Source organism: Prionailurus bengalensis, chromosome D4 (genome assembly GCF_016509475.1).
Source record: "Prionailurus bengalensis isolate Pbe53 chromosome D4, Fcat_Pben_1.1_paternal_pri, whole genome shotgun sequence".
Lineage (NCBI taxonomy): Eukaryota > Metazoa > Chordata > Mammalia > Carnivora > Felidae > Prionailurus > Prionailurus bengalensis.
The window spans coordinates 55,739,652-55,763,025 of record NC_057359.1 but is presented as its reverse complement, the minus strand read 5'-3'; the positions used below and the strand labels follow the sequence as shown (position 1 = coordinate 55,763,025).

The following is a 23,374-nucleotide window of genomic DNA, read 5'->3' as shown; positions in this document are numbered from 1 at the left end:
ATCCTGGTGAAGGAGGGAACAGAATCTGCCCCCGGGCAAAACTGCAGCAGGTGGCTCCAAGAGGTGCAGACACCAGTCCCCACTTGGAAAATGAGCCCTGGCCCTGCTACCTCCATGTTTCCTTGGGCAAATCACTTCCCTTGATGGGCTCAGCTTCACCACCTGTAAAATGGGCACGGTAATGGCTTTGTCAGGGGCACAGTGAGGCAAGGGAAGATGGCAAATAACTCAACCCAAGGAGCTGTACCATCCTTTCTGCACTCCCTGCTCAGCACTGTGGAGAAAGCAGGAAGCCCAGGCTCCATCTCTCTGTAGCTCCAACCTCACAGTCCATCACACTGTAGCTCCAACCTGTTTCCTCCAATCTCTAGGAAGTGGGTGAAGAGGCTGGTGTGGTCTAAGATGACCATGGTGGCATGAGGAGCTGGAACTTTATTGGAAGGGAAGGAGAGAAGACTAGGAACTCCTGTGTGAGCAAGGCTGGGCAGGATGTAGGTTATACATCCCCATGGGTGTGTCTGCCTCTGTGGGGTTCTGCATTTAATTCTGCAGGTGGACATGATGGGGTAGGAGTCTGATGTATGGAGTGATTTGTCTGCTCTGTGTGTTGGGGGGCGTGGACATGTCTGTATGCACTAGTCTGTGTGCAGGTTTTGTCTCCAGCTCAGAGTTACTGTAAAAGGGGAACTCTCTTTTTGAAGAGTAGGTCAGGAGAGAAAGCTCTCAGATAAAGAGGCAAAAACTCTGGGGGGTGGGTGGGGGGTGCCTGAGTAGCTCAGTCTAAGCAGTTAAGCATCTGGCTTCGGCTCGGGTCATGATCTCACGGTTTGTGACTTCGAGTCGTGCATCAGGCTCTGTGCTGACAGCTCGGAGTCTGGAGCCTGCTTCGGATTCTGTGTCTCCCTCTCTCTCTGCCCCTCCCTGGCTTGCACTCTCTGCTTCTCTTTCTCAAAAATAAATAAACATTAAAAAAAACAGAGGCAAAAACTCTGGATTGTTTCTGTGGCTTTAAACAAAGCCTTCTTCTCGGGGCTTTGGTTTCCCCAGTTCTGTCAGACCTTCTAAGCCTCGCTGTGTGGTTACATTTAGTGAATTCTCAAAGTGTCCTCTCTTCTGACTGTGGTATCACCATCTCCTCTAAACTGGAATCCATTCAGCTGAAGACCCTATTTTCCTCTGCCCAGCACATTACTTTGGAGAAAAAGAGGAAGACCCCAAAGCCTAGGGGTCCTTGCAGCAGGTTACGTTCAAAGAAGTCCTGAGGGCTGCTCGGATTTGGACTCGTCCAAGTGCCCCCACCCCAATAAACAAACGTACATACAACCCCTCCAACATCCGGTACTTGCTTTGTGAGTCATAGATTAATCCAGGTGAGCGATTAAGGGGAGGGGAAGCCTGGGGCACGTGAGTCACCCCTACCCTACTCAAGCATAGGTCAGCTTGCCTGCCCATCCCTCTGCTGCAGAGAGAGGGGGGAGGGTGTGTGTGGGGAGCAACAGGACTCTTAGACTGCCCAGGGCACTAATGGGGACCAGGGTGTTCCAAACCCAGAGAGAGACTCATTTCCCTTTCACAGTTCAACTTCTGAAAGCAGGATGGAGAGGATAATTTTTCTGGTTTGCGTGAGGCCCAGAGAGGTGTAGGAACTTGTCCAGGGTCACACAGGGAGCTAGGGGTGGAGATCCAGAGAATCCTGTCTCCAGACCCCGCTGCCAAGCCTGGGCTCTCCTGCAGCCAAGGGCTGGGGTGAAGAGGAATAAAGGAATGGAGAGCTGAACTCTAAATCTGTGCAATGGGGCAGAGAGGAGTGCAAAGCCTGCCCCCCTCCTCTGTCCTGGGCCACCTGCCAGCCCTGCTCCTCTCCCTCCACCCAGGGCAGCAGAATAAAGCTGTTATCAGCAAGACATAAAGGAGCAGAGTCAAGGATAGGGGAGGGTTGAGAGTGTGCACACTCTGGTCCACCTTAGCTCAAGCCTGAAATCTCTGTCCCCCTGACTGGGACCTCTTCAAAAGCAGGACCCAGCTCTCCCCTACTGTTCCAGACTGGAAACCTCCACAGGATAGGGCTGGGGTCTTCCAAAGACTGACAAGGCCCAGACTGGGCCCTGACCTAAGGAATAAGGAGGCCCTGAGATCCAGTCCCCTGTTCCACTTGACCACCAGGGATTTGGATGAAAAAGATAGATATATGTGGGGAAGGGGAGGCAGGACAGATGTTTGAAGATATGAATTTACAATGAGTAGTAGATAAGCCCGAGGGATCTAATGCCCAGTATAGTGAATATAGGCAACAATACTGTATTATAATCAACAAACTTTCTGAGAGACTAGAACTTAATTATTCCAACCACTAAAAAAAAAGGACAATTATGTAATGTGATGGAGGTCTAATTATTGCTACAATGGCAATCATATAAATAATGAAATTACACAATGTTATATGTCAAATATATTTCAACTTGAAGAAGAAAAATGATAGATATGGCATCTTGACCTTTCTCTAATCTGCCCCCACAACATCCCCACCTCCATCCCAATCAGTGGGGTCTCCCTGGAGCCCAGTTCCCACCCATCCCAGGTCTAGAGATCCTCAGGAAGTCATACCTGAAGTCTGACTGCAGAACTTCCTGCTGTAGCCTGTCCCCTCCCCTAGATCTTTCCCCTTGTGACACCTCTCCCCCGGGGGCAGGCAGCCGGTGGCTCCTCTGTAATTAGCACAGACTGGGCTGGGATGAGGGGAGAGAATTCTGGGGCTCACACATGCCCATGGCCTTTCTGGAACACCAGATGCAGAGCCTCCTTCCCCCTGCGGTCCCCCATCCCACCCCCTTCAGACCACAGGCCTCTCAGAGAGCAGTTGTCCTGGGCTCCATCTCAGGTTCAAGTTCCTATCTACCCAGTTGGGCTCGCCTCCAATTTCAGCTTCTTGATGACCTGCCCTGATCACTCTGCCTCCTAAATCCCCAATTCAAACTCTCCTCACTCCCTGTACCCATTGCATCTGGCCTCTTTGCCTCCTCTGTGGCTTCCTTCCAGACCTCCTGGTCTCAGCCTCTCCCCTCCAACACATCTTCCACGTAGCAACTGGAGGGATCCTTCCAGTGCCTTCCATTAACTGGCAAATGGAGACCACACCACTTCCCTGTTTAAAACCCTCAGGTCTCCCATTAGTTTCTGTTCTTAGCAGTGGAACATTTGTCAATTGTAATCTTGTTTAGAACCCTGATGTAACATGGTTAAAATACTGTGGTTGAAACAGGAGGTGGGACCAGGGCTCTGCCTCCTTGCCTTCCCTCTCCCCGCTTCCAGCTGCCACAGTCCCTGTGAGAGCTTCCTCAGAGCCCTGGGGATTAAAGAAGCACAGCTTGAATGTCTCCGGCCCCTCGATAAGGTTCAGGCCCTTAGTATAGAACCCAAGGCCCTTCTGTGCTACCAGTGTCCCGCCCTGGCTTCACTACAGGTGCTCTCATCTTGTGTCAGGCAAACAGCCATACCTACCTTGGCCTGGCCTGGCAGGCTTTCACCCGGAAGACCCTCTACAAAATCCCCAGCCAAATGTTTCCTCCTCCAGGAAGCTCTCTGGTTGCCTCAGTCCCCCAAATGCTCTATGCTCCTTTCCTGGCTGCAGCGGCCAGGCAAACGCCAGGCCCTAATTCAGGCCCCCCAGGAAGGCCATGAGTTTTTCTTCTTCCTCAATCTCTGGTTCTGACCCCTCATTCTGAGGCAACCATCCTGGTTCCAGAAGCTTTCCTGCTAGTGAAGAGAGAGAGAGGAAAACATAAAGGCCAGGGGCTCCAGGGACCTGATCCTGAGGTGTGAACCAGAGCTCTCCAGACACCCTAGGCCTGTTTGTAGTGATAACCTGGTCTGTGTCAGCTCCATGTCACTAACTCCTCTCCCTCTAGGCCGGCCTGGGGCAGGGCCAACTGTCCGGCCAGCTAGTCCCCAGACTTCTCAACAGATCCCCATCTTCTATCTCTGGCTTTTGTAAACTCTGGGCCCAGACCCACAGCCAGGCCCAGACAGGGACACACACAGATATGCACACAGAGGCCCTTGGACACACAAATGCACACAAAGGCACTGATGGATACACACATGCATGCATGAACCCCATGGTTGTCCCCCTGTACACACAGACCTCCATGGATACATGCAAACACAGAGCCAAGAACTCATGTGGATATACGTGGATATTCACATATGAGGAAATGTGGCTCTGATTAAGGAGGCAGCTTCTAGAATGAGTCTTGCTTTCTATGTTGACTGTGTGATAAAGTTTTTAAAGCCTGAAACACCCACAATCTTGCTTGATTCTTACAGAGGCCCTGGGTTGGGGGGTGGGACGACTCCATATGAAACTTCCAGGTGACTGATGAAGAAACTAAGACTTGAGGGCTGAGAGAAGAGAGCTGGCTAGGTCACCTGACTGTTCAGTGGCCAAGCCAGACTTGGAGCTGAGATTGTGATTGGCAAGAAGCCTCTGACCTTTTGGCCTGGCCCCTGTAACTCTGGATCCTTCCTCAGCAAGGAGTCTAAGCCTCTGCCGCATCTCTCTGCCTCTTCTGCAACTCTCTGCTGTCCTCAAAGGGTGCCAAGGGCAGCTCAGAGACACCAGAAGGTGAATCCAAAGTCCCCAGGATATGGGTCTAAAGGTAGATTTTCTCAGAGCTGGACATGTGGCTGGAAGTGCCCAAGGGGGTAGTATGTGTTCATGGGCTCTCTGCCATCTTGTCTGGAGACAGGGGGTGACTGTTGGCGCAGTAGGAGGAGATGCTTGCCCGCCCCCCAGTCTGGGGACGCTCATAATAGGATGATTCATCTCCACTCTCCACTCCCAATTCCAGTCCAGAGCCAGCCCCCAACTCTTGAGGCCTAGGAGCAGGAATAGTGTCCAGCATTGGCCTAAGAGTGGGGTGCATTCTAGAAAAGGGGCTCAGGTGGTATGGAGAGACTCAGTGGATTCCTGTGTCCTGGCTCCCTGCTCCTCCTGTGCCTTGGACCTGAGGCTCCCTGGCCTCTCCGGCCCTCTTCTTCACCTCACCTTCTTATCCTCATGAGGTTTGAATCCCAGCTCAATGCTTGGCTGAGACCTCAGCAGGTGACTTCTTTCTAAACCTCAGTTTTGTCATCTGTGAAAGGGGAAAAATACACCCACTTTTGGGAGTTGTTTTGCAAATGGGAGGAAGTGATCTCTAAACTTGAAAATGTCTGTATGTCTGCTTTGGCCTGCCCCTCCCCCACCCTGTTCCAAAGACCGGAAGAGATTTAGGGGGTTTGAAGAGGCTGGGGAGACTATAGCATGATTTGTTTTCTAATGTCTACACTTTTTCCCACCCCACTTGCTAACAGCAAGGCCCATGTGTCTTCTGATGGTTCACGCTGCTCCTATTGAAACAAAAAGAGTTTGGGGGGCAGAAAATGAAGGGTGTGCCACCACCTCCCCTTACAGGGCCCCAGCCAGCCCCTCTGGTCCAGCAGGCTGGGACTTGCATCTTTAGCCCTTCCCTTGTCTGGGAACCCACTCCCCCAGCTCTGACCTCAAGGAATCACAGCCTCCCACGGGTGGATGGGCTGTCAAGGCCCCTTCCTGGGTTCAGCCCTCCGCCCAGGTGAGACAGACCTTGCTCAAGATGCCCTGGGACGAGGTGGTGCCTCCTCATCTGCATCCTCCCAGAGCTCCCAGGTGGGCTGGCTTCTAGCTTGCACTTGCACTTGGCCCTAGTTTTCCTTCCCAAAGCACAGGAGGGAGCCCAGAGGGCTATAGGTAAGCTCTGTGACTCAGAGTTGGCCTTACCAAGTGCAATCACTTCTCTCTGAAGCCATACTTCTTTCTGTCTCTGGCTCCAGGGGGCGCCGTTGACATTGACTACAACGAGAAGAGACAGTGAGGTCCTGCTTCTGCCCCCCCAACTCAGGCCAGCCTGGCAATTCTGCACAAACTCCCCAGGTCCAGACCCCTTTTAGTCCCAAATGAGGGCTGGCAGGAATAAAGGACCCTTGGAAGGCACTGTATCCTTCCCCCTCTTTCACGCCCACTAAGAAACATGAAGCTCTACCTGTATCATACCTTCTCTGCTTCAACCCGAATCCATCTCATTGTGCACGTGTAGGTACATGTATGAACATGTATGTCCACACATTAATTATAGATATGAATGAGTTTTGTGTAGGAGCATATGGTGCAGCACATGTGAACACCTATGTAAGCTAAGTGCAAATGCATGTGTGTCTAGGGCCTTGCATATATGCCTGCTGGTGGCAGAGTTCCCCTGTTTTTCTCCTGTGCTCTGGTTTCCAGGCCAGGCTTGTCCTTCTGGCAGCCCCAGGTTGGGGCACAGTGAGGACAAGGTGCTATGGGCTTGGGTTCCTATGTTCTTTCAGTGTTGAGGAGAGCTCCTTGCCAATTCCTGCCCCGTGCTGCCTTTGGAGCCCCATCTGAGGCACTGAGAGGCTGAGAAGCACATCATATGGCAGGGAGAAGAAAAAGTAGAATGGTTAAGGGAGTTTCCCCATTTCCACAGTCTGGGCTCTGGCACCAGGAGTCTAGTGTTCTGTCTTGAGTCACAGACTGGCAGTGGTGCCATGGGTAGGCACTTGGTGATGGCCTCCTGATTCACCATGGCACCTCCCAACCCGTTGGGGCTGGAGGAGTGGGGTGCTCCTTCCTGGGCCAAGGGCGATGGGAGACCTCACATGTGGGTTACATACATGTTTGAGCCCATGGCTAGTTTCCCATGTGAAGGGGATCCCATGAGCATGTGAACAGAGCTGAGGGTTTATAGGGAAGCATGGCTGCCAGTCTCAGAGTGTGCGTGTGCATGTGCAAGAGTGTGTAAATTTACCCAATGTGTGTTGCTAAATCCCATCTCTTTGGGCCTAAGAGCCTTTGGGCTCTTCCTGACAGCCATTCCTCAAGGGATAAGTCCCCAAGGCCCTTAGACCACCTGGATTAAGTGCCTCTGGAAAATGTGGTCTCCCCAGGCAATGCTGCCATAGCAACTGGAGTGCAGTCATATTTGCTCCCAGTCCTGTGGAGGTAGGGTCCAGGCTACCACTCCTCAGTTTCCCAATTATTAATTTTTTTAAATAATTTTTTTGGGGCGCCTGGATGGCTCAGTCAGTTAAGCGTCCGACTCTTGATTTTGGCTCAGGTCATGGTCTCAAGGTTGGTGGGATTGAGCCCCGCTTCAGGCTCCATGTGCTGACAGTACGACAGAGCCTGCTTGGGATTTTATTTATAAAATAAAATAATAAAATAAAATAAAAAATAAATGCAATATGAGGAGCAAAGTTGCCCCACGTCCCACCTCAGATGGGGCTGACAACTCTCACAGTTTAGCCAGCTTAACCTCTTAAAGGGTCAGACTCTCCCCTGGCTGGGATCAGCCAGAGTGGGAGAAGAGAGAGTTAAAAACAACTAGGTAGGACTCACCCTGCTGGCAAGCATGTGGCATGTGGCATGTCAGGACAACTGCAGCTCACCCTCTGGAGCCACGTGCAAAACATGCGCAGATACACGTGTGGCAAATTCAGTTAACCTAGCCAGGTTCAACAGACATGTACACAGCCATGAGAAATGTCCAGAAGGTGCAATCTGGTACACAGGACAGATGTCATGTGTGGACATAGCCATGGACAGAGCCGATCAGGACATGCAACATGTGATACATATTCAGCACAAGGAACAACAGGCCCATGAACTCTGGCTGGAACTCCGCCTGTGTTCTGTGAGTCCACGCAGGTCTGGACTATGAGACGGTCTCTTCTCCCTTGGGGCCCACAGCCTCCTCCCTCCAGCCCCCTCTCTGAGGACATAACGGGTCCAGCTATACTGTAGAGCTGGATGGGGCCAGTTCCCTTCCTTTCTGACAAGTCTCTCTCACCCCCACCATCACGTGGGGGTGAGCAGGGCTCACTGTGAGTGGGGCAAGGAGGTCTCCACTGGCAGCTTCATCCTCCCCAGCCATGTCCCACACATGCCTGTACCCGACCTTTGGCTCTCAGAACCCCGCAATCCCCTCTCAGCCCGTAACACACCTCCTCCCCTAAGTGCCCTCTCCACGCGAACCCCACCCCTAAAGCTCCTCCCCGCCCCCCACCTTCCTCCCCAGCTTCCCGCAGCCCCGCGTCCTCACCAGGCTCCCCAGGCAAGCCGCTGGGGGCGGCCGCCCACACCTCGGGCGGTCTCAGGGCTCAGCGGGAGGGGCCGCCGGGAGGGGCTGCCGGGAGGGCGTGGCGAGAGCCTCCGGCTCCTATAAAGGGCGCCACCCGGCGCTCGGGGCCACAGCCACCGCCCGGCCGTCCTCCCGCCGCGCTCACCGCCGTCGCCTGCACCGCCGCCACTCCCGCCATGGGTCGACAGAAGGAGCTGGTGTCCCGCTGCGGGGAGATGCTCCACATCCGCTACCGGCTGCTTCGCCAGGCTCTGGCTGAGTGCCTGGGGACCCTCATTCTCGTGGTGAGTGGAGGGGCCCGGAGAAGCCCTTCTCTCTCTCCCCCTCTGTTCACGGGAGGGGCTGCTTTTCGAGACAGCCCGACCCCTCTCCCAGCTCTGCTCTCCACCATGACCCCTCCCTGAGTGCTCTTCCCCCACAGCTCTAACCCCGTCTGTGACAGCTCTGACTTGCCAGAGTGCCACCTGTTACTCCCACTGACGGCTCTGATCCTTTACCCTCTCACCAGTGCCCCAACCCACAGGCTGGGGGCAGCAGTCACCCCTGCAGTCTGAGACCTCCACCGTCTTCTGGCTCTCACTTTCCCCAGTTCCCAGAGTCCCAGCTCTGGGAGGCAGTGGAGGCATTGGCAAATGGACCCTTTTTAGATTATTTGGGTCCTGGATATCTGGCCCCTAATGAATAATTAAGCTTCAGAAAGTCCAAAAGTTCCCCGATGCAAGGACAGTTTTCCACGGGTGGGGGCAGAGGGCGGAAGGCACACAGGGTGCAAACAGCAGAATTGGAAGAAAGAAGGATCCTGAAGATACGAGGCTGTGGAAGGCAGCTGGGCCCTGGGCACAGAGGACAGGATGTCGCTAAAGTTGCTCCCCTTGTGCTGAGTGGCTCCCAGACTCTGTCAGTCACCCAGACATATGCTGTCATCTTCTGTGCCAAAACACCGAGTTACTCCCCAGCCTCTAACAGCCTCTGAGTTAGTTTGTGGGTTCTCTGGGTAGGCCACTTCCCCTGCCTGGGTTACTCCTCGGTCAGTTTACTCCTTGGTTACACCAGTTTCGTCCCTAGCTTGTTCCTGGGTGACTTTGTTTGCATTTCTTGGGTCTGACAGGCACACACCACTCAAGGTCTCCATTTCCTGTCCCAGCTACTCTCTGATTTTCAGCCCTTCACGTGGTTACACCTGTTTTCTCCTGGGTTACTTCTGGGTTCAGTTGCTTCATTGCAGTGGATAGGTTCTTTCGTTCCTGCCCCAGCCCCCACTGTAGGTGATGCACACCAGCCAGCCCCCTGTAGACTAGGAAGCTTAACTAGAGGCAAGTAGGGCTGGGGTGGCCCACCTCAAATGGGTGATGGTGGTAGAATGGGTGCCATGGGGAGAAAACTTCTTAGACTCACCTCTGGCTTCCAGGAATAGCAAGGGAGGAGCCAGATGGGGCACTTTATCCACAGCCCCTCACAAGACTAGTGGCCCTACCCGTCATCTCCATCCCTTGTCTCCCTGTGCCAAGAAGGGAGGAGGGGCAGGTGTTTTTCACCCTCTTGCCCCAGAGCCTAGTGTCCCTCACTGCTTATCTGATTTATGGTCCAGCCCCCTGTTCGAGAAATGCCAGCGCAGGGGAGGTTGTCTCCTACATTCACAGAGGGGCCTCTCCATCCCCTCCCACATCTCAGTTTGCCTCTGCCACAAAGGAGCAGTCAGACCTTGCACTGAGCCCCAGGATCATTTGGTTTATCCCCAACCACAAAAAGAGGGTGTTACTTTTGTGAAGGCTTTCAGGCTCAGGTGAGTGTAAGGCATCTGATGTCAGTGAAAAAGCAGAACCTCAATGGCTGCCTGAGGAGGAGGGCTAGGCCCGGGAGATGGGTGAGTGGTGGAGGAGGGCTTGCCTACATACCCCTGTGAGTTGGGGACCTAGAGCCTGCAGTGGCAGGATCAGGGCTGGCCTTTGAGTGAGGGGAGCCCCTTTCTCTGGGGTACAAATCGAGGTGGGGAGTGAGGGAGAAGGAGGGGGAGGAAGAGGAAGATTAGCCCCAAGGTGGTGGAACTGGCTCTGACAGCTTTTCCCTCCAAGGTCTCCTGGGATGAAGCCAGGTTTGGGCCTCAGGCAGGAAAGGAGCTGAGGCCAGGGCCTGCCAGGCAGGGCAGCGTGCCCCAGACCCCTATGTGCCTCCCTCCCCCCCCCCCCCCACAATCTCTGATCTTTGCTCTCACCTGCCTACACACCTTTGCCCCGCATCACTGCCGCTGGCTTCCTCACTATCTCTTGGTCTTTCTGAGGGATGATAATCAAAATGCTTAACAACCCAGTACAACAGGATGCTGACCTGTCAGAATGGACAAGGGCTCTTAGCACAAGTCTTGGAAACTGCCCCCTGGGTAGACATAAAACTTTTGGTTATGGGGAGGTAGAAGAGGAGACCCAGGGCAGGGCCTGAGCAGCTTTGGGGGACACTATGGGAGCTCAGGGTGGTAGTTCTTTACAGCTGGCACAGAAACATTTTTACATTTGAACAAGAGGAATAGGATGTTCTGTATTTGCAGTACATCAGGGACCTTAGTCCTCTTGAATTCCTCCATCCCTGTCAGAAAGCTTAGAGCCAGTCTCTCCACTTGCACTGCTGAGTCCCGGGTCAGGGCTAGAGAGAGGAGCCACTCAGACCTTTGTCTTCAGGACCTCCACATCTATGTAGGGAACCTGGATTCCTGAGGTCAGGTCAGGGAAGGTGGGGAGAGGAGACTCTGGGACAGGAATAGGGGCAGGGGCAGGGGCTCTGACATTCCAGATTCAGAAGCAGACTCAGCCTAACTTCTGGCCTCCTCCCTATTTCTGTGTGGGCACTGCCCGCCCCCTGCCCAACTCCCATCCAGCTCTTCTCTGGGGCAAGGAAGGAGGCAAGTGTGGGGGTGGGGGCGGTGGGAGGATGAGTGAGAGCCTTCCCACTTTGTGGGCCAGACCTGAAGGGCTGGAGGACAAACTATGCTAAGGTAAAAGCTGTTCCCTTACACCTCACTCCTACTGAGATTCCAGAAAAATCAGAGAAGATGGTCCAGCCATCTTCTGGGCTCCCTGTCATTGACTCTGCTTCCAGTCCCTTCCATAGGGCCCTGTTAGAGTTTGGGCATTGTGGGTGGGAGGGCATGTCTGCTTCTTCTTCAGGGTGCAGTTGCAGCAGGAGGGGGTTGGGTTGGATCCCCCCAGGAATGGCTTCCCGTTCTGACGACTGCAGGTGGAGGTTGCTGGATTTACTCCTTCCTTCTGGAGTGAGAGTTGCTGGGGCTCACTCTCCCTGCCTGGTTCTATTTCCTGATACAGATGTTTGGCTGTGGCTCCGTGGCCCAGGTGGTGCTCAGCCGGGGCACCCACGGTGGTTTCCTCACCATCAACCTAGCCTTTGGCTTCGCTGTCACCCTGGGCATCCTTGTTGCTGGCCAGGTCTCTGGTAAGGCCTTGCTCCACCTTCAGTCATTACCTTCAAGGGCATTCCCCAGGGTGCCCAACTGGGGAATGAGGTGGTGGGGGCCATTCTCAAGGGCAGGGAATAGCTGTGGCCTCAGCTTTGAGCCCTTTGAAGTGGAGAGTGGAGAAGGAACTTGACACTTTGAACCTCTGACTCTCACCTTGGAATCAGATTATCAGTGTTGGCCTGTTACATAGTCCAACTCACCATCTGGTACAAGAAACCCTTTGCACCCCTGCCCCCTAAGGCCAAAGAAGGGGAATATGGAGGTTAGAGATCCTGGGATCCCCAACTGTGGGAGGTTACAGTGACTAATAGGTCCCATCTCCTCTCTTCCAGGGGCCCACCTGAACCCTGCTGTGACCTTTGCCATGTGTTTCTTGGCACGTGAGCCCTGGATCAAGCTGCCCATCTATGCCTTGGCTCAGACACTGGGAGCCTTCTTGGGTGCTGGAATTGTTTTTGGGCTGTATTATGGTGAGCATTCCCCACCCTGCCATCCTCCACTACCTCCCTTTCTCTGCTTGGGACCTCCTGGCACCAGGCCTTTTAATGACAGACAGCTGGGGCCTGCCCAGGCCCCGAGCTTATGACTCACTCATTCACTGCACAGGACCAAGGTTGGGGGCACAAGGTGAAAGAAAGAAACAAGTTGGGCAACAGAGTCTCAGGCCATCCACCATCCTCGCTGCCCACCCCCCTCCCCCGCCCCTGCCACCCTTCCATAGACTCCTGAGTAATACAGCAGTGATGTGCTGCTCACCTGCGATCCTCCAGAAGGGTGGGCCTGACCTGAGACAGGAGAGCTGGGTAAGCCTCTGCCCTCACCCACTCTGGGTCTAATCTTTCACCAGATGCAATCTGGGACTTCGCCAAGAATGAGCTTGTAGTCTCGGGCCCCAATGGCACAGCTGGCATCTTTGCTACCTACCCCTCTGGACACTTGGACATGGTCAATGGATTCTTCGACCAGGTATGGGCTGGGGACTCATTAGGGGAACACAGAGAGGAGGACCAAGCTGCTGTGAGCATCTCATGGGGGGCTGGGGGACAGGACTCCTTGTTTATAGCAGGGTTGTCTCAATGTGTGGGGACACTGACACCAGAATCACGGTGATAGGTACTTATAAAACATGCAGATTCCTAGGAATCTTCATTTTCAGCTAGTTCCCCAGGGGCCAGCACCACTGCTGGAGAGAAGTGAACTTGGGAAGTGTTAAGGCTCCAGGAGCCCAAGGACAGAGGAGGGACCAGAGGGTAGGGTAGGAGCAGGTCCTCATCCTGTCCTCTCCATTCCCCAGTTCATTGGCACAGCATCCCTCATTGTGTGTGTGCTGGCCATTGTTGACCCCTACAACAACCCTGTCCCCCGTGGCCTGGAGGCCTTCACCGTGGGCCTGGTGGTCCTCGTTATCGGCACTTCCATGGGTTTCAACTCTGGCTATGCTGTCAATCCCGCCCGGGACTTCGGCCCTCGCCTTTTCACCGCCATTGCTGGCTGGGGCTCTGAAGTCTTCACGTGAGTGCAGCCCCCTCCACCCAGCCTGTCCCAGCCCGCCTTCCCTTTGCTTCCCCACCCTCCCCTGACCACATGTGTCTGTCCCTAGGACTGGCCGACACTGGTGGTGGGTGCCCATCGTCTCGCCTCTCCTGGGCTCCATTGCGGGAGTCTTTGTGTATCAGCTCATGATCGGCTGCCACCTGGAGCAGCCTGCACCCTCCACTGAGCAGGAGAATGTGAAGCTGGCCCACGTGAAGCACAAGGAGCAGATCTGAGTGGCCAGGGGCCACCTCCCCACCCTCTCTTGAGCAGCCACAGACTGTGCAGGGGCTGCTCCCTGGAAGCCTTTGTGGTCCCCCTCCCGGACTAAGAAACTCCCTCTACTCCCCACTGCAGTGGGACGGCCTTCTTCAGGATTCTCCACTGGACCCTGCCCAAACAGGACCTTAGGACACTGTCTTTAAGCTGTTTTGGGACAGGGAGTAGGGCCAACATATCTCTTTGTCTCCCCAAAAGTGAGAATAGGCAGCTGGTGTTTGAGTGTGTGTGTGTGTGTGTGTGTGTGTGTGGTTTCCTAGATATCAGGGCAAGGGACCAAGTGGAAAGGATTCTAGCTGTGGGGGGAGCCTAGGGAAAGGTCCATCTGTGGTATGTCCCCTCTGTGAGTGAGGAAAGTGCCAGGGGTCTGCATGTTTTGGGGGCTCCATGTGGAGGAGGGTCCAGATATGTGTTTCTGAGTGTGTGTGTGTGTGTGTGTGCACATGCGTGCACCCTTTTTCTAGCAGGGGGTTTCTACAGGCTTTGGGGGAGGTAGGGTGGGAATATGGAGGTAGGACCGGGAGGAGGAGACCCCAGCCCAGGTGTGGAGCTCTGGCTGTACATAAGTAGGAGCAGAGAACGTATTTCTGTCATAATGTAGGCATGTGTGGTGGTGGGGTGAAGTCCAGGTATAAGTTTCATGTTTTTTGGTTTTTTAAAAAATATACATAGTAGATGTTACAGTTTTAAGGATGGGGGTTGGGAGACTCTACTTAAAATAGGGTCTTCACCCCTTTAATTCTCCACTCAACACATGTACTCTTTTGCCTTTTATATATATATATATAAAAAACAATAAAATGTGTCCCTAAAACTGCCAATTGTGGAAATTTCTCTCTGTTTTCTCTGCTGTTGTCCTGGGGCCAGCTAAGGAGCTTCATTGTGTCCAACCACAAATACCCAGGGTGCCCAGCCAGGCCAGGGCACCCTAGGGGCAGTACTCGGGCCCTGCTTGAGGGGCAAGAGTAAGTCCCACAGACAGGTGAGTGAGCCTCTTCACCAAGCTTCTCAGCTTGAACTCAGTGGCCCCACACTTTCTCCCAAGCTTCCATCTTCCTACACAATGAGTGGCATCTTCTTCCTGATCCCTGCACCCACACATCATCCCAGGAAGGCAGGCTTGAACCTGGCCTAGGAAAGAACTTTCTCCCAGGCAGAGCTGCCCAAAGGGGAGGATTACTATTCAAGAAGTAGTGAGCTCCCTGTTGCTGGAGGAGGCCAATCAGACTAGTCACCTGTATAGTCCTCTATAGCTCTCAGCTGTTTAGGCTCTGTTACCTCCACCCAGACCTTGGCCACAGCCCCCTTAGCAGCCTCCCTGCCTCCAGGCTGGCCTCAGCCAGACTATACAGGACCACAGGGATCTTTCTGGCACCACCGTTAAAAGGGCTTCGTTCCAAGGCTCTGCCCGATAATTCAGACACAATCCCAAACCCTTCCTCTTGCACTCAGCTTCCCCAGGACCTGGCCCACGGTCCCTTCCTATGCCCTCATAGTGCTCCCCTCACAGTGCTGCATCACCCCAGACTACTTTGTGTACTTCTGCGCCTTCCTACCTTTGGACCCTTGCTCCAAAGTGCTCATTCACTGAAATCCTCCTGGTCTTCTCTAAGTGTCTTCTCTAGAAAGTCACCCCTGCTCTTCCCCACCCTCCCACCATCTTCTGCAGTTAGTTGTCTGAACCCAGGACTGCATTCATCCCTGTCTCCCTCCGCTCTTCTCACTTCTTCAGTCTGAGACACCTCCATTGTCCGTAAGCCTGGGGTTGGACCGATGCTGATGTCCTGACTGCCCAGAGAGGCAATGGACTTGGCACACCTGAGCCCAGGAAGCTCTGTCAAGAAATCATGTGCCCCTTCTCACCTTCTACTTCTCACCTTCTACTTCCCTGCCTCACCAGATCCTCCTCAGGTTTCACTGGGAATAAAAGGGAAGGCGGGCCCCAAGCCTAGCCCTCCTGCAGAGTTAACCCCAGGGCAGCCAGAGGATCCCTGGGTCTGGCAGGAGAAATGTGGTCTTTAGAGATTGAGCTGGTGCTCCCCAGCCACTTCATAGTTGAGGAGACCATGGCCCAGAGAGGGTGGGTGGCAAATGCAGGGTCACACAGCCAGGACTCTGGGGAGGTGGGGGTAGAAGGCTGGTCCATCTCAGGTCTCCAACCCCTCCTTGTCCCCAGCTCCCAAGAGGTGTGTCTGGAATGTTGGAGAGACCTGAGCCAGAGGGAGTGTCCCCTTCCCAGGCCCTCTGGGGAGGAAGGGCCAGACTTGGGAGGGGAATGTGACTTCAGAGTTTCATTCCAGCTACACCAGTCCTACCTCTGGTGCCCCCACCCTGCTGTCCTCCCCAGCATGCCCAATGCCTTCTGTCATCCCTTCCTCTCAAATTCTGTAGCTGATCCTGACCAGTCAGCCAGGGGCTGGGGGGAGGTCTTTTGGTGCAGTGGTTAAAGAAGTCAAGCCTGCATTCCAGGCCCAGCTTGGCCTCTTTCTAGCTGTGTGACTTTGGGGTGGTCATTTTTCTTTCCCTGAACCTCAGTTCCCTCATTTGTGAATTGGGAGATATTGAGAGGAAGAGGTAGTAGAAGATAATTCATGAAAAGGACTTAGCATAGTGACCAGCAGATGGTAAATAGTCAATAAATGTCACCTTATGATTTTTTTCCTGCAGAATTGGAGAGGAGGGGATGGTGGTTGTGGAGAGGTGCTGAAGGCTGTTTTTTTTTTAAGGTCATTGAATTCCACATCCTCTTCCGCTTCAGATTCCTTCCATGGATTCTGAATTTCCTGAAGAGGGGGAGGAGGAGTCGGGGTGATGGCTTGCTGTGACCTGACTTGAGGAGGCTTTTGGAGAGAGATAGAAGAGAAACACAAGAGGGTTATATGTACAGGTGTAGAGGGCAGAGGAGTGGGCAGCCTAGGGACCGTGTTGGATGGAGGGTCAGACCTCCTGAGAAAGGTTCAGGCCTGGCCAGGCAAGGAGCAGTGAATGAAGGCAGGGTCTGGTAGGGACATGAACCAAGCAGCAGCATGTGACCCCTCCAGGGGCTGGAGGGAAGCTTCCCACCTCCCCACTCATGTCCAGGCTATGCCTCCCATTAGTAGCTGTGGCTGAGAGCAAGTTCTAAAAAGAAATGTTTTCATCTTCTTTAGGTAAGTATCTTTTTTTTTTTTAAAATTAAATTAAATTATTTTTTTTCCCTTTAGGGAAGTATCTTAATCTACTTTACAGGGTGTGCTTGGAGGTGCCATGTGGGAGGGTAGATAGATCCCACACCTCAGCTCTGTCCTTCCTGAGTCCAGTCCGCTCCACAGCTCACTTTGGAGGAGCCCATGTTTCTTCAAAGTTTTGACTTGTTTGGACTGAAATTAGCCTCCCTGAAACCTGAGCTTGGTTCCTGTTTCCTTGTGTGCTTGCCTCTGAGTGTGTGCACACATGCAAGTGTGCATTTCTCAGTGTTCCTGGGAGTGGCTGTCTTTCTCTTTCAGTATGTCTTATGTCTCTGTGGGTCTGTGCCTCTGGCCAACCAGGTCTCTGTCCCTTTCTGTGTTTCTGTCACTGCCCGACTCTTTGTGGCTGGATCTTTCTTTGTGTATTTCTAACTGTACATCTGGTATACCTCAGAGTCCATCTCTGCTTGTACCTAAGAGTGACTCTCCTGCTAGCCCAATCGGCTCGTCTTACCCCAGGGCATGCCTCCTCCTTAATTCCTGGTAATGAGCTCCCTCCTTCTTGCTAACTCTTTCCCCTTGATTTTGTTTGTCTGAAAACCTGGGTGGGGCTCCCCCTAGGCTTGGGGAAGCATGGGTGGGGCAGAGTTGGGTGGGGTGGGAAGGGGAGAGGAGGAACTACTCCACCCCATACAGAGACCCCAGAGGCCAGAGATGCCCTTGATCTCCTCAGGAAGGGTCTGTGAAGATACTGGCCTAGGCAGGGCCCTGCACCTCCTCACTGAGGAGGGAACCTGTCCTGAGATGGGTTTCTGCGTTGTGGGCCAGGGAATACTGGCAAAGGGAGCAGAGACTAAGGCACTGGGGCCCTCAAGGAGACTGAAGGGGGCTCATCACAAAATATCTCTGAGTCCTAAGTGGGCCTCCTCAGGGACTCAGCATCTCCATGCCTGGGGCCTCTGTCTTTGATGCCAGGTTTCTTTGAATAAGGGAGAGAGTGGCAGTGGGAACAGAAGCTCTTTCTGGTCTGGGCACCTTGGCTTTCCCAGAGTGGCACCTGTCTTCTCTTTGTGTAAAGGGGAAACTGAGACTCAGAGTCTCACTCAGGACCACAGAAAAATGCAGCACAGTCTGCATTACAACCCAGTCTCCTGTCCCCAACCTAGCTCCCCGCAACCCCTTTCCAGACAGCACTTTGCGACATCTCAGGGAGCAAGGCTCTGGGTCCAGACAACCAGCCCTTCCCACATGGGGCCTTAGGCATATGGAGGAGGTCTCCATTTTCTCCAGATCCAATCTCTGGCCTGCTCTGTGCCTCAGGAGGCTAATATCTATGGGCTGCATCACCTGAGCCCTCTTGCCCCTGTCTTGCCTTGGCTTTGGCAAGCAGGAGGCACAGGCAGGAAATCAGAGGGCGGGGATGGGGTGGGGTGGAAGGCCAGGGTACTCATGCCTTTCCCAGGGCTTTCACTGCATCCCAGTAACACTGCTCTCTTCTGCTGCCTGCTGTTAGTCAGTCCCAGGCTACCCCTTGTTGGTCCCTGTGACCCTGACTCTGCCTCTGTAGTCCCTTCACAAGCTCCACTTTAGTGAAGCCCTCTGAGGATATATTGTTCCTGCTGGATCCCTGACAGATTTCATCTTTCTGCTCTTTTGTTTCTTCATCTGTAAAATGGGCATAGTAACAGTACCTCACTGGGTTGCACAAAGTGAGGATTAAGTGAGTTAACAGATATACAGAATGGTGCCAGATGCTGCAGTAAATGATACAAAATATAGAATAATGTTATTATTACTGTTATTGCCATACTCCCTTGTGAGCTCCCTGTGTACTATTGGGAGGGAAAATATGAAGCCAAACCAGGCTTGGATGACTCTGCAAGGCCATCTCCTCCAGCTCCAGGTTGCTTGCAGCTTCTGTGGGGCCTTGGTTAGCCTGGGAGTCTAGTCCCAGTCCTTCTGACTCACATGGACCCAGCTTTCCCTGAGAAGACTAGGGTGAGGGGAGATGAAAGCCAGAGCTCCCTTCCCACCCTGGCTCTTCTCCAGAAAACTCAGGCTCCTGAGAAAGAAAGAAGTGGCTACTCCACCATCTCGTGGGATTTCAAGGAGCTGGGAGGGTTTGAGAATGGTCATAGTGATGAATTAGGGGTTGAGAGGGTAGTGTGTATGGGGTGAGGGGAGAGAGGTTGAAGGCAGAGGCAAAAATCCCAATTTGCGTTTCCTAATCTTGTCTCACTGCCTTATCAGAAAGTCCTTCCTCAAGTCTCACTACCATCTAGCTTCAGCTCTTCAAGAATGGGGCAGACTAGGACAATTAGCGTGACCCTGGCAGCCTTTTCCAGCTCTTACCAGCACCCTGGGAGTTCCAGCAGCTTTGGGAATAGGGAAAAGATCCTTGCATATGGTCAAAGCACAGGAGGCCAGAGGTGGGCGGTGGGGTGGGGGGACACAAATGGGGAGGTCTTATGAAAAGCCAAGGTTGCCAGTGGGATAAGGTTATGAGCAGGCTGAAAACTGACTCACCTGATCCCTTTCAGGGTCCCTTCCCTTGACCACCTTGGCCATGCCTTCATTTCAGAGTGAGGTAACGTGTGCTGTGGAGAAGAGGTAAGTGTTACCTTTCCCATACCTAGAGCTCTCTGGGGACAAAGCCTGAAACCAGATTTAATCACTTTGACCAGCTTTTCCAATCTCTTGCTCTGAGAAGTCATTCTGGTGTATTCCCACTATCCTCCAGCCTCTGCTTTTTTTCTGGAAACCTCTGTGACAAGTGGTGGGCCTTTGCCAGCTTCCTCACTGCTCTCAGAGCCAAGAAGGTGTGCCTGGGAGAGGCTGGGTGAGGGGAGAGAGAACTCTGGGAGCTCTGATAATCATCTGGATATGGTCCACCTCTTGTCTCCACGGAGATGCCCCCCAAAGCCAAGGAGGCACCTGGAACGTCCTGCTCACTGCCCTCATCCTTTGCCTCTCTGCTCAGGGTCACTGCCAGGGCCTGGCCGGAAATGGGCTGAGGGAGGGGGGAGGTGGCCTGGCTTAAGCAGGGAGGCTGTCTGCTGGTTACAGGGAGCTCTTTCCCAGTAGATCCTTAGTTCCATGTCTGGGGTGGAAAGGAGAGAGTGACCCTGGCCTGTGGACAAAGTCTTCCCTTTATCCGACAAAGGGTGTATAGCTTTGAGCCACTTTTGTTCCTTAGATGCACACATGTGCCCACATACACATGAAGGTGTGTCTGCTGTGACAGGTGAAGATGGTGCGAGTGTGTTTATGCTCCCTCAAACAAATTTACACTCTCATGCACTCACTGACTGCCCCCCATGCACACACTCCATACTCAACCCATCTATACCCATGCATGCACACTCATACTCTGACACTGATTTACACCCACATACTCAGATGCCCAAACACACTTAGATACACTTATGTGCACTCACGTATGCCCATAATCAAACGGACACACACGTCTATACTCCATGTCTTTACACGTACACACACTCTCAGAGTCATGCACACTCAAGAACTTGTTGACACCTTCAGATGCACTCACTCGTGAACACACACTTACCTAATACTCATACTCAAATACACTGCTACTCACCGGTTACCAGAAGCCACATATCTGTGGGCGAGGGAAACAAAAGGCAAACGATACCTGACAGGCTAGAAGTGGGGGGAGGGGGGAAGTGCAGAGACAGGGGATGAAGAGATGGGGGTCACGGGATGTGTCGTTGGCCCGGATGTAGGGTTGGGAAGCCTTTAGGTTTTGAGGCCACAACCCAGATTTTCAGAGCAAGGGGTCAGGAAGCAGGAAGTTTAAAGAATGTGATGGAGAGTCCCAGTGACTGGGCCGGGTACCCAGGAGCTGTTGACAGACACTTACTGAATAAGAGAACAGCAGGATTGACTAAAACTCCCCATTTCCAACTACTAGAGCTGCTTGTCTGTCTCACAGGAGTTTAGAATCCCAGACAACCAGACAGTGAGGGTCATCTCACCCTTTGGAGTTAATAGGTCCTCATCCTCACTGCCATTCTATGCAGCAGGAGGCTGAGTCTAGTTATAAAAGCTAGCTCCTAATACATTGCAATATGACTCAAATCCAAGTGAATGGTGCAAATCTATTGGATAAAGCAACAGCCAATCCAGGCCTGGGTTCCCAGTCTCAGGGTGCAACTTCTTCCCTTTTTTTTTTGTTTTTTAACAAACTCTATTTATTTATTTTTTAAGTAAGCTCTATGCCCAACATAGGGCTTCAACTCACAACCCCAAGATCAAGAGTCACATGCTGTGACTGGTGAAGCCATTCACCCCTTAGCTTCTAACTCCAGAGACACTTAACTGCAGAGAGAAACTGCAGCATGCCCATCTGCCAGGGGATAAACAGAAAGTGACTAAGCTCTGGGCTGTCCTAGAGATTTGGGCCCAGCCAGGAAAGAGGGGAACCTGTAGAGGTCTCTGGAGGTATGCAGGATCAGGGCGACCAGTAGAAGAAACTCTGCAAAAGGGCTCCTGGAACAGTCTCGCGTGTAAAGTAGTATCCTTGGTCTCTCTGCCAGAGGACTTGCGTCTATTTCATTCATTTGTTTGTTTATTCTTTCATCAAATGATTACTGAGGATCTTTTTTATGCCAGGGTGTGGTAGGTGCCAGGAATATTATAATGAGCGAGATGTATGCATATAGTATCAGGTAGGAAGCATCCAGATGCAAAAAAGTGGAATTCTGACTCAAAGTGGCTTAGGTAACAATGGTACTGCATTGGCTTACAGAACTGAAAAATCAGAGGAAAACTTCAGATGAGGCTTAATCTAGCACCACGTCCTTTCTGTCTCTCCTCTCTTTCCTCCATAGTGTCAGCCTCCTCCTAAGCCTAAATCCTCTTGTAGTTCCAAGATCCCTGGCAGTTGCTCCAACTTCCATGCTTTTCATTGATGTCTAGCAGAGAAGAGGGAGCGTCTCTGTGACAGCAATCCCGGCAAAGAGGGTGCCCTCTTATGGGACCATGTTGGTCACATGCCCACCTCTGGGGCATGAGGATGGCCTGATCTGATTGGATTAACCTAAGTCACCTGTTTCATCTCTAGCCTCAAGGGAGCTATCAGGGCCATCTGTATAAAATGGATTCCCAAAGAGACACTGAGGACTGTTAGGAAAGGGGGAGCTGGAACCTACCAAATGGTTCCTGTCATCATGGAACTTGAAGGCTAATTAGTGGAGGAGACTACAAATACAATCAATCAAAGGAAAGTTGGAATTGGGACATTTTACCAGAACAAAACACCTTTACAGGACTGGGTACATCACTTATTGGGGCCAGTGAAAAATGAAAATGCAGGGCTTCTTATTAAAAAAATATTTAGAATTTCAACACAGCAGCAGTATTAAATTAAGCATGGGGCCTCTGTAGTGCCATATAGCCTTAAAAAGCCCCTAAGGCCATCTGCCCATAAATTCAGCCCTGTATCCCTATAGTGAGACCTGAAGGATGAGAAGGGGTTAGCCAGGTGGGGTACTCCAGGTAGAGGTAACAGCTTGTGCAAAGGCCTGGTGGCAGGAGATCAAGTGTTTAAGAAAAGCTGGAAGGAATTTAGTGTGGCTGGAGCTTAGAGTACCAGATGAGACTGGGAAGGTGGGTGAGGCCTGATCAGAGAGTATCCTGGTTAGGGAGGATCTGAGAAACCGAAGTTTGGGGCTCTTGCTTAGTGACCTCTTTGAGCCCATCTAGCACCAAGCTAGGGACGCAAGGAGGAGCCAGCCGGGGCCACACCTTGTGTTCTATGGAGACCAGATGCACACGACCAGATCAGGGAAGAGTGGTGGGAAGCCTGGGTGTCAAGAGCCCCAGGTTGCTCTGAGACTCAGAGCAAGATCCATTACCACCCTGCCTCAGTTTCTCCTTCAATATCACAGGGGTGTTGGCATGAGATGATTTGATCCTTAACTTCTTCTCCAGCTCTAGCATTCTGCAATTCTCTTCTGGTGTTCCTAAAAGAGTCTTAGATTCAGATGATGGAAGGGAGGGAGGAAAGGAAGAAGGAAGGAAGGAAGGAAGGAAGGGAAGAAGGAAGGAATAAAAAGAAAGAAAAGAGAGAGGGAGAGAAAAGGAAAGGAAAGAAAAAAAGAAAACAGAGAGAGAGGAAGGAAGGGAGGAGGGAAGGAAGGCAGAAAGGAAGGAAGGAAGCGAGGAAGGAAGGAAGGAGGGAGGGAGGGAATGAAGGAAGGAAGGAAGAAAGAGAAAGAAAGAGAGGAAAGAAGGGAGGGAAGGAGGAAGGAAGGAGGGAAAGAAGGAAGAAAGGGAGGAAGGAAAGGAAAGAAAGAAAGAAAGGGAGTAAGAGAGGGAGAAAGGAAGGAAGGAAAAGAGAAGGAAACAGAGAGAGAGGAAGGAAGGAAGGAAGGAAGGGAAGAAGAGAAGGAAGGGAGAAGGGGGGGAGGAAGGAAGAAGGAAGAAAAAGAAAGGGAGAGAAATCCCTTTTTCTTTTTCTTTGAGAATTCCCTTTTTCTTTTTTTTTTTTTTTAATTTTAATGTTTATTTATTTTTGAGAGAGAGAGAGACAGAGCATGAGCAGGGGAGAGGCAGAGAGAGAGAGGGAGACACAGAATCCAAGCAGGCTCCAAGCTTTGAGCTGTCAGCACAGAGCCCGACATGGGGTTCAAACCCACAAACTGTGAGATCATGACCTGTGCCGAAGTCAGGATCTCAACTGACTGAGCTACCCAGGTGCCCCGAGAATTCCCTTTTTCATGGCAGGT

General features: G+C 52.5%; 1 protein-coding gene across 2 annotated transcripts; it reads left to right on the top strand.

Annotated features, from left to right (window-relative positions):
• Positions 1 to 8,284: 8,284 nt before the first annotated feature.
• On the top strand, positions 8,285 to 14,276 carry AQP3 (aquaporin 3 (Gill blood group)). 2 transcript variants are annotated; one of them, XR_006294895.1, is made up of 7 exons: positions 8,285 to 8,461; positions 11,492 to 11,618; positions 11,976 to 12,113; positions 12,491 to 12,609; positions 12,938 to 13,155; positions 13,244 to 13,706; positions 13,876 to 14,276. XR_006294895.1 is itself a non-coding variant. In XM_043565222.1 (6 exons), exons 1-6 carry the CDS (start codon positions 8,354 to 8,356, stop codon positions 13,410 to 13,412), a joined length of 879 nt encoding a protein of 292 aa, XP_043421157.1. In that variant the 5' UTR covers positions 8,285 to 8,353; the 3' UTR covers positions 13,413 to 14,276. The 2 variants fall into 2 exon arrangements, 1 of the variants encoding a protein (XP_043421157.1); XM_043565222.1 differs by having other exon boundaries at positions 13,244 to 14,276.
• Positions 14,277 to 23,374: the final 9,098 nt, after the last annotated feature.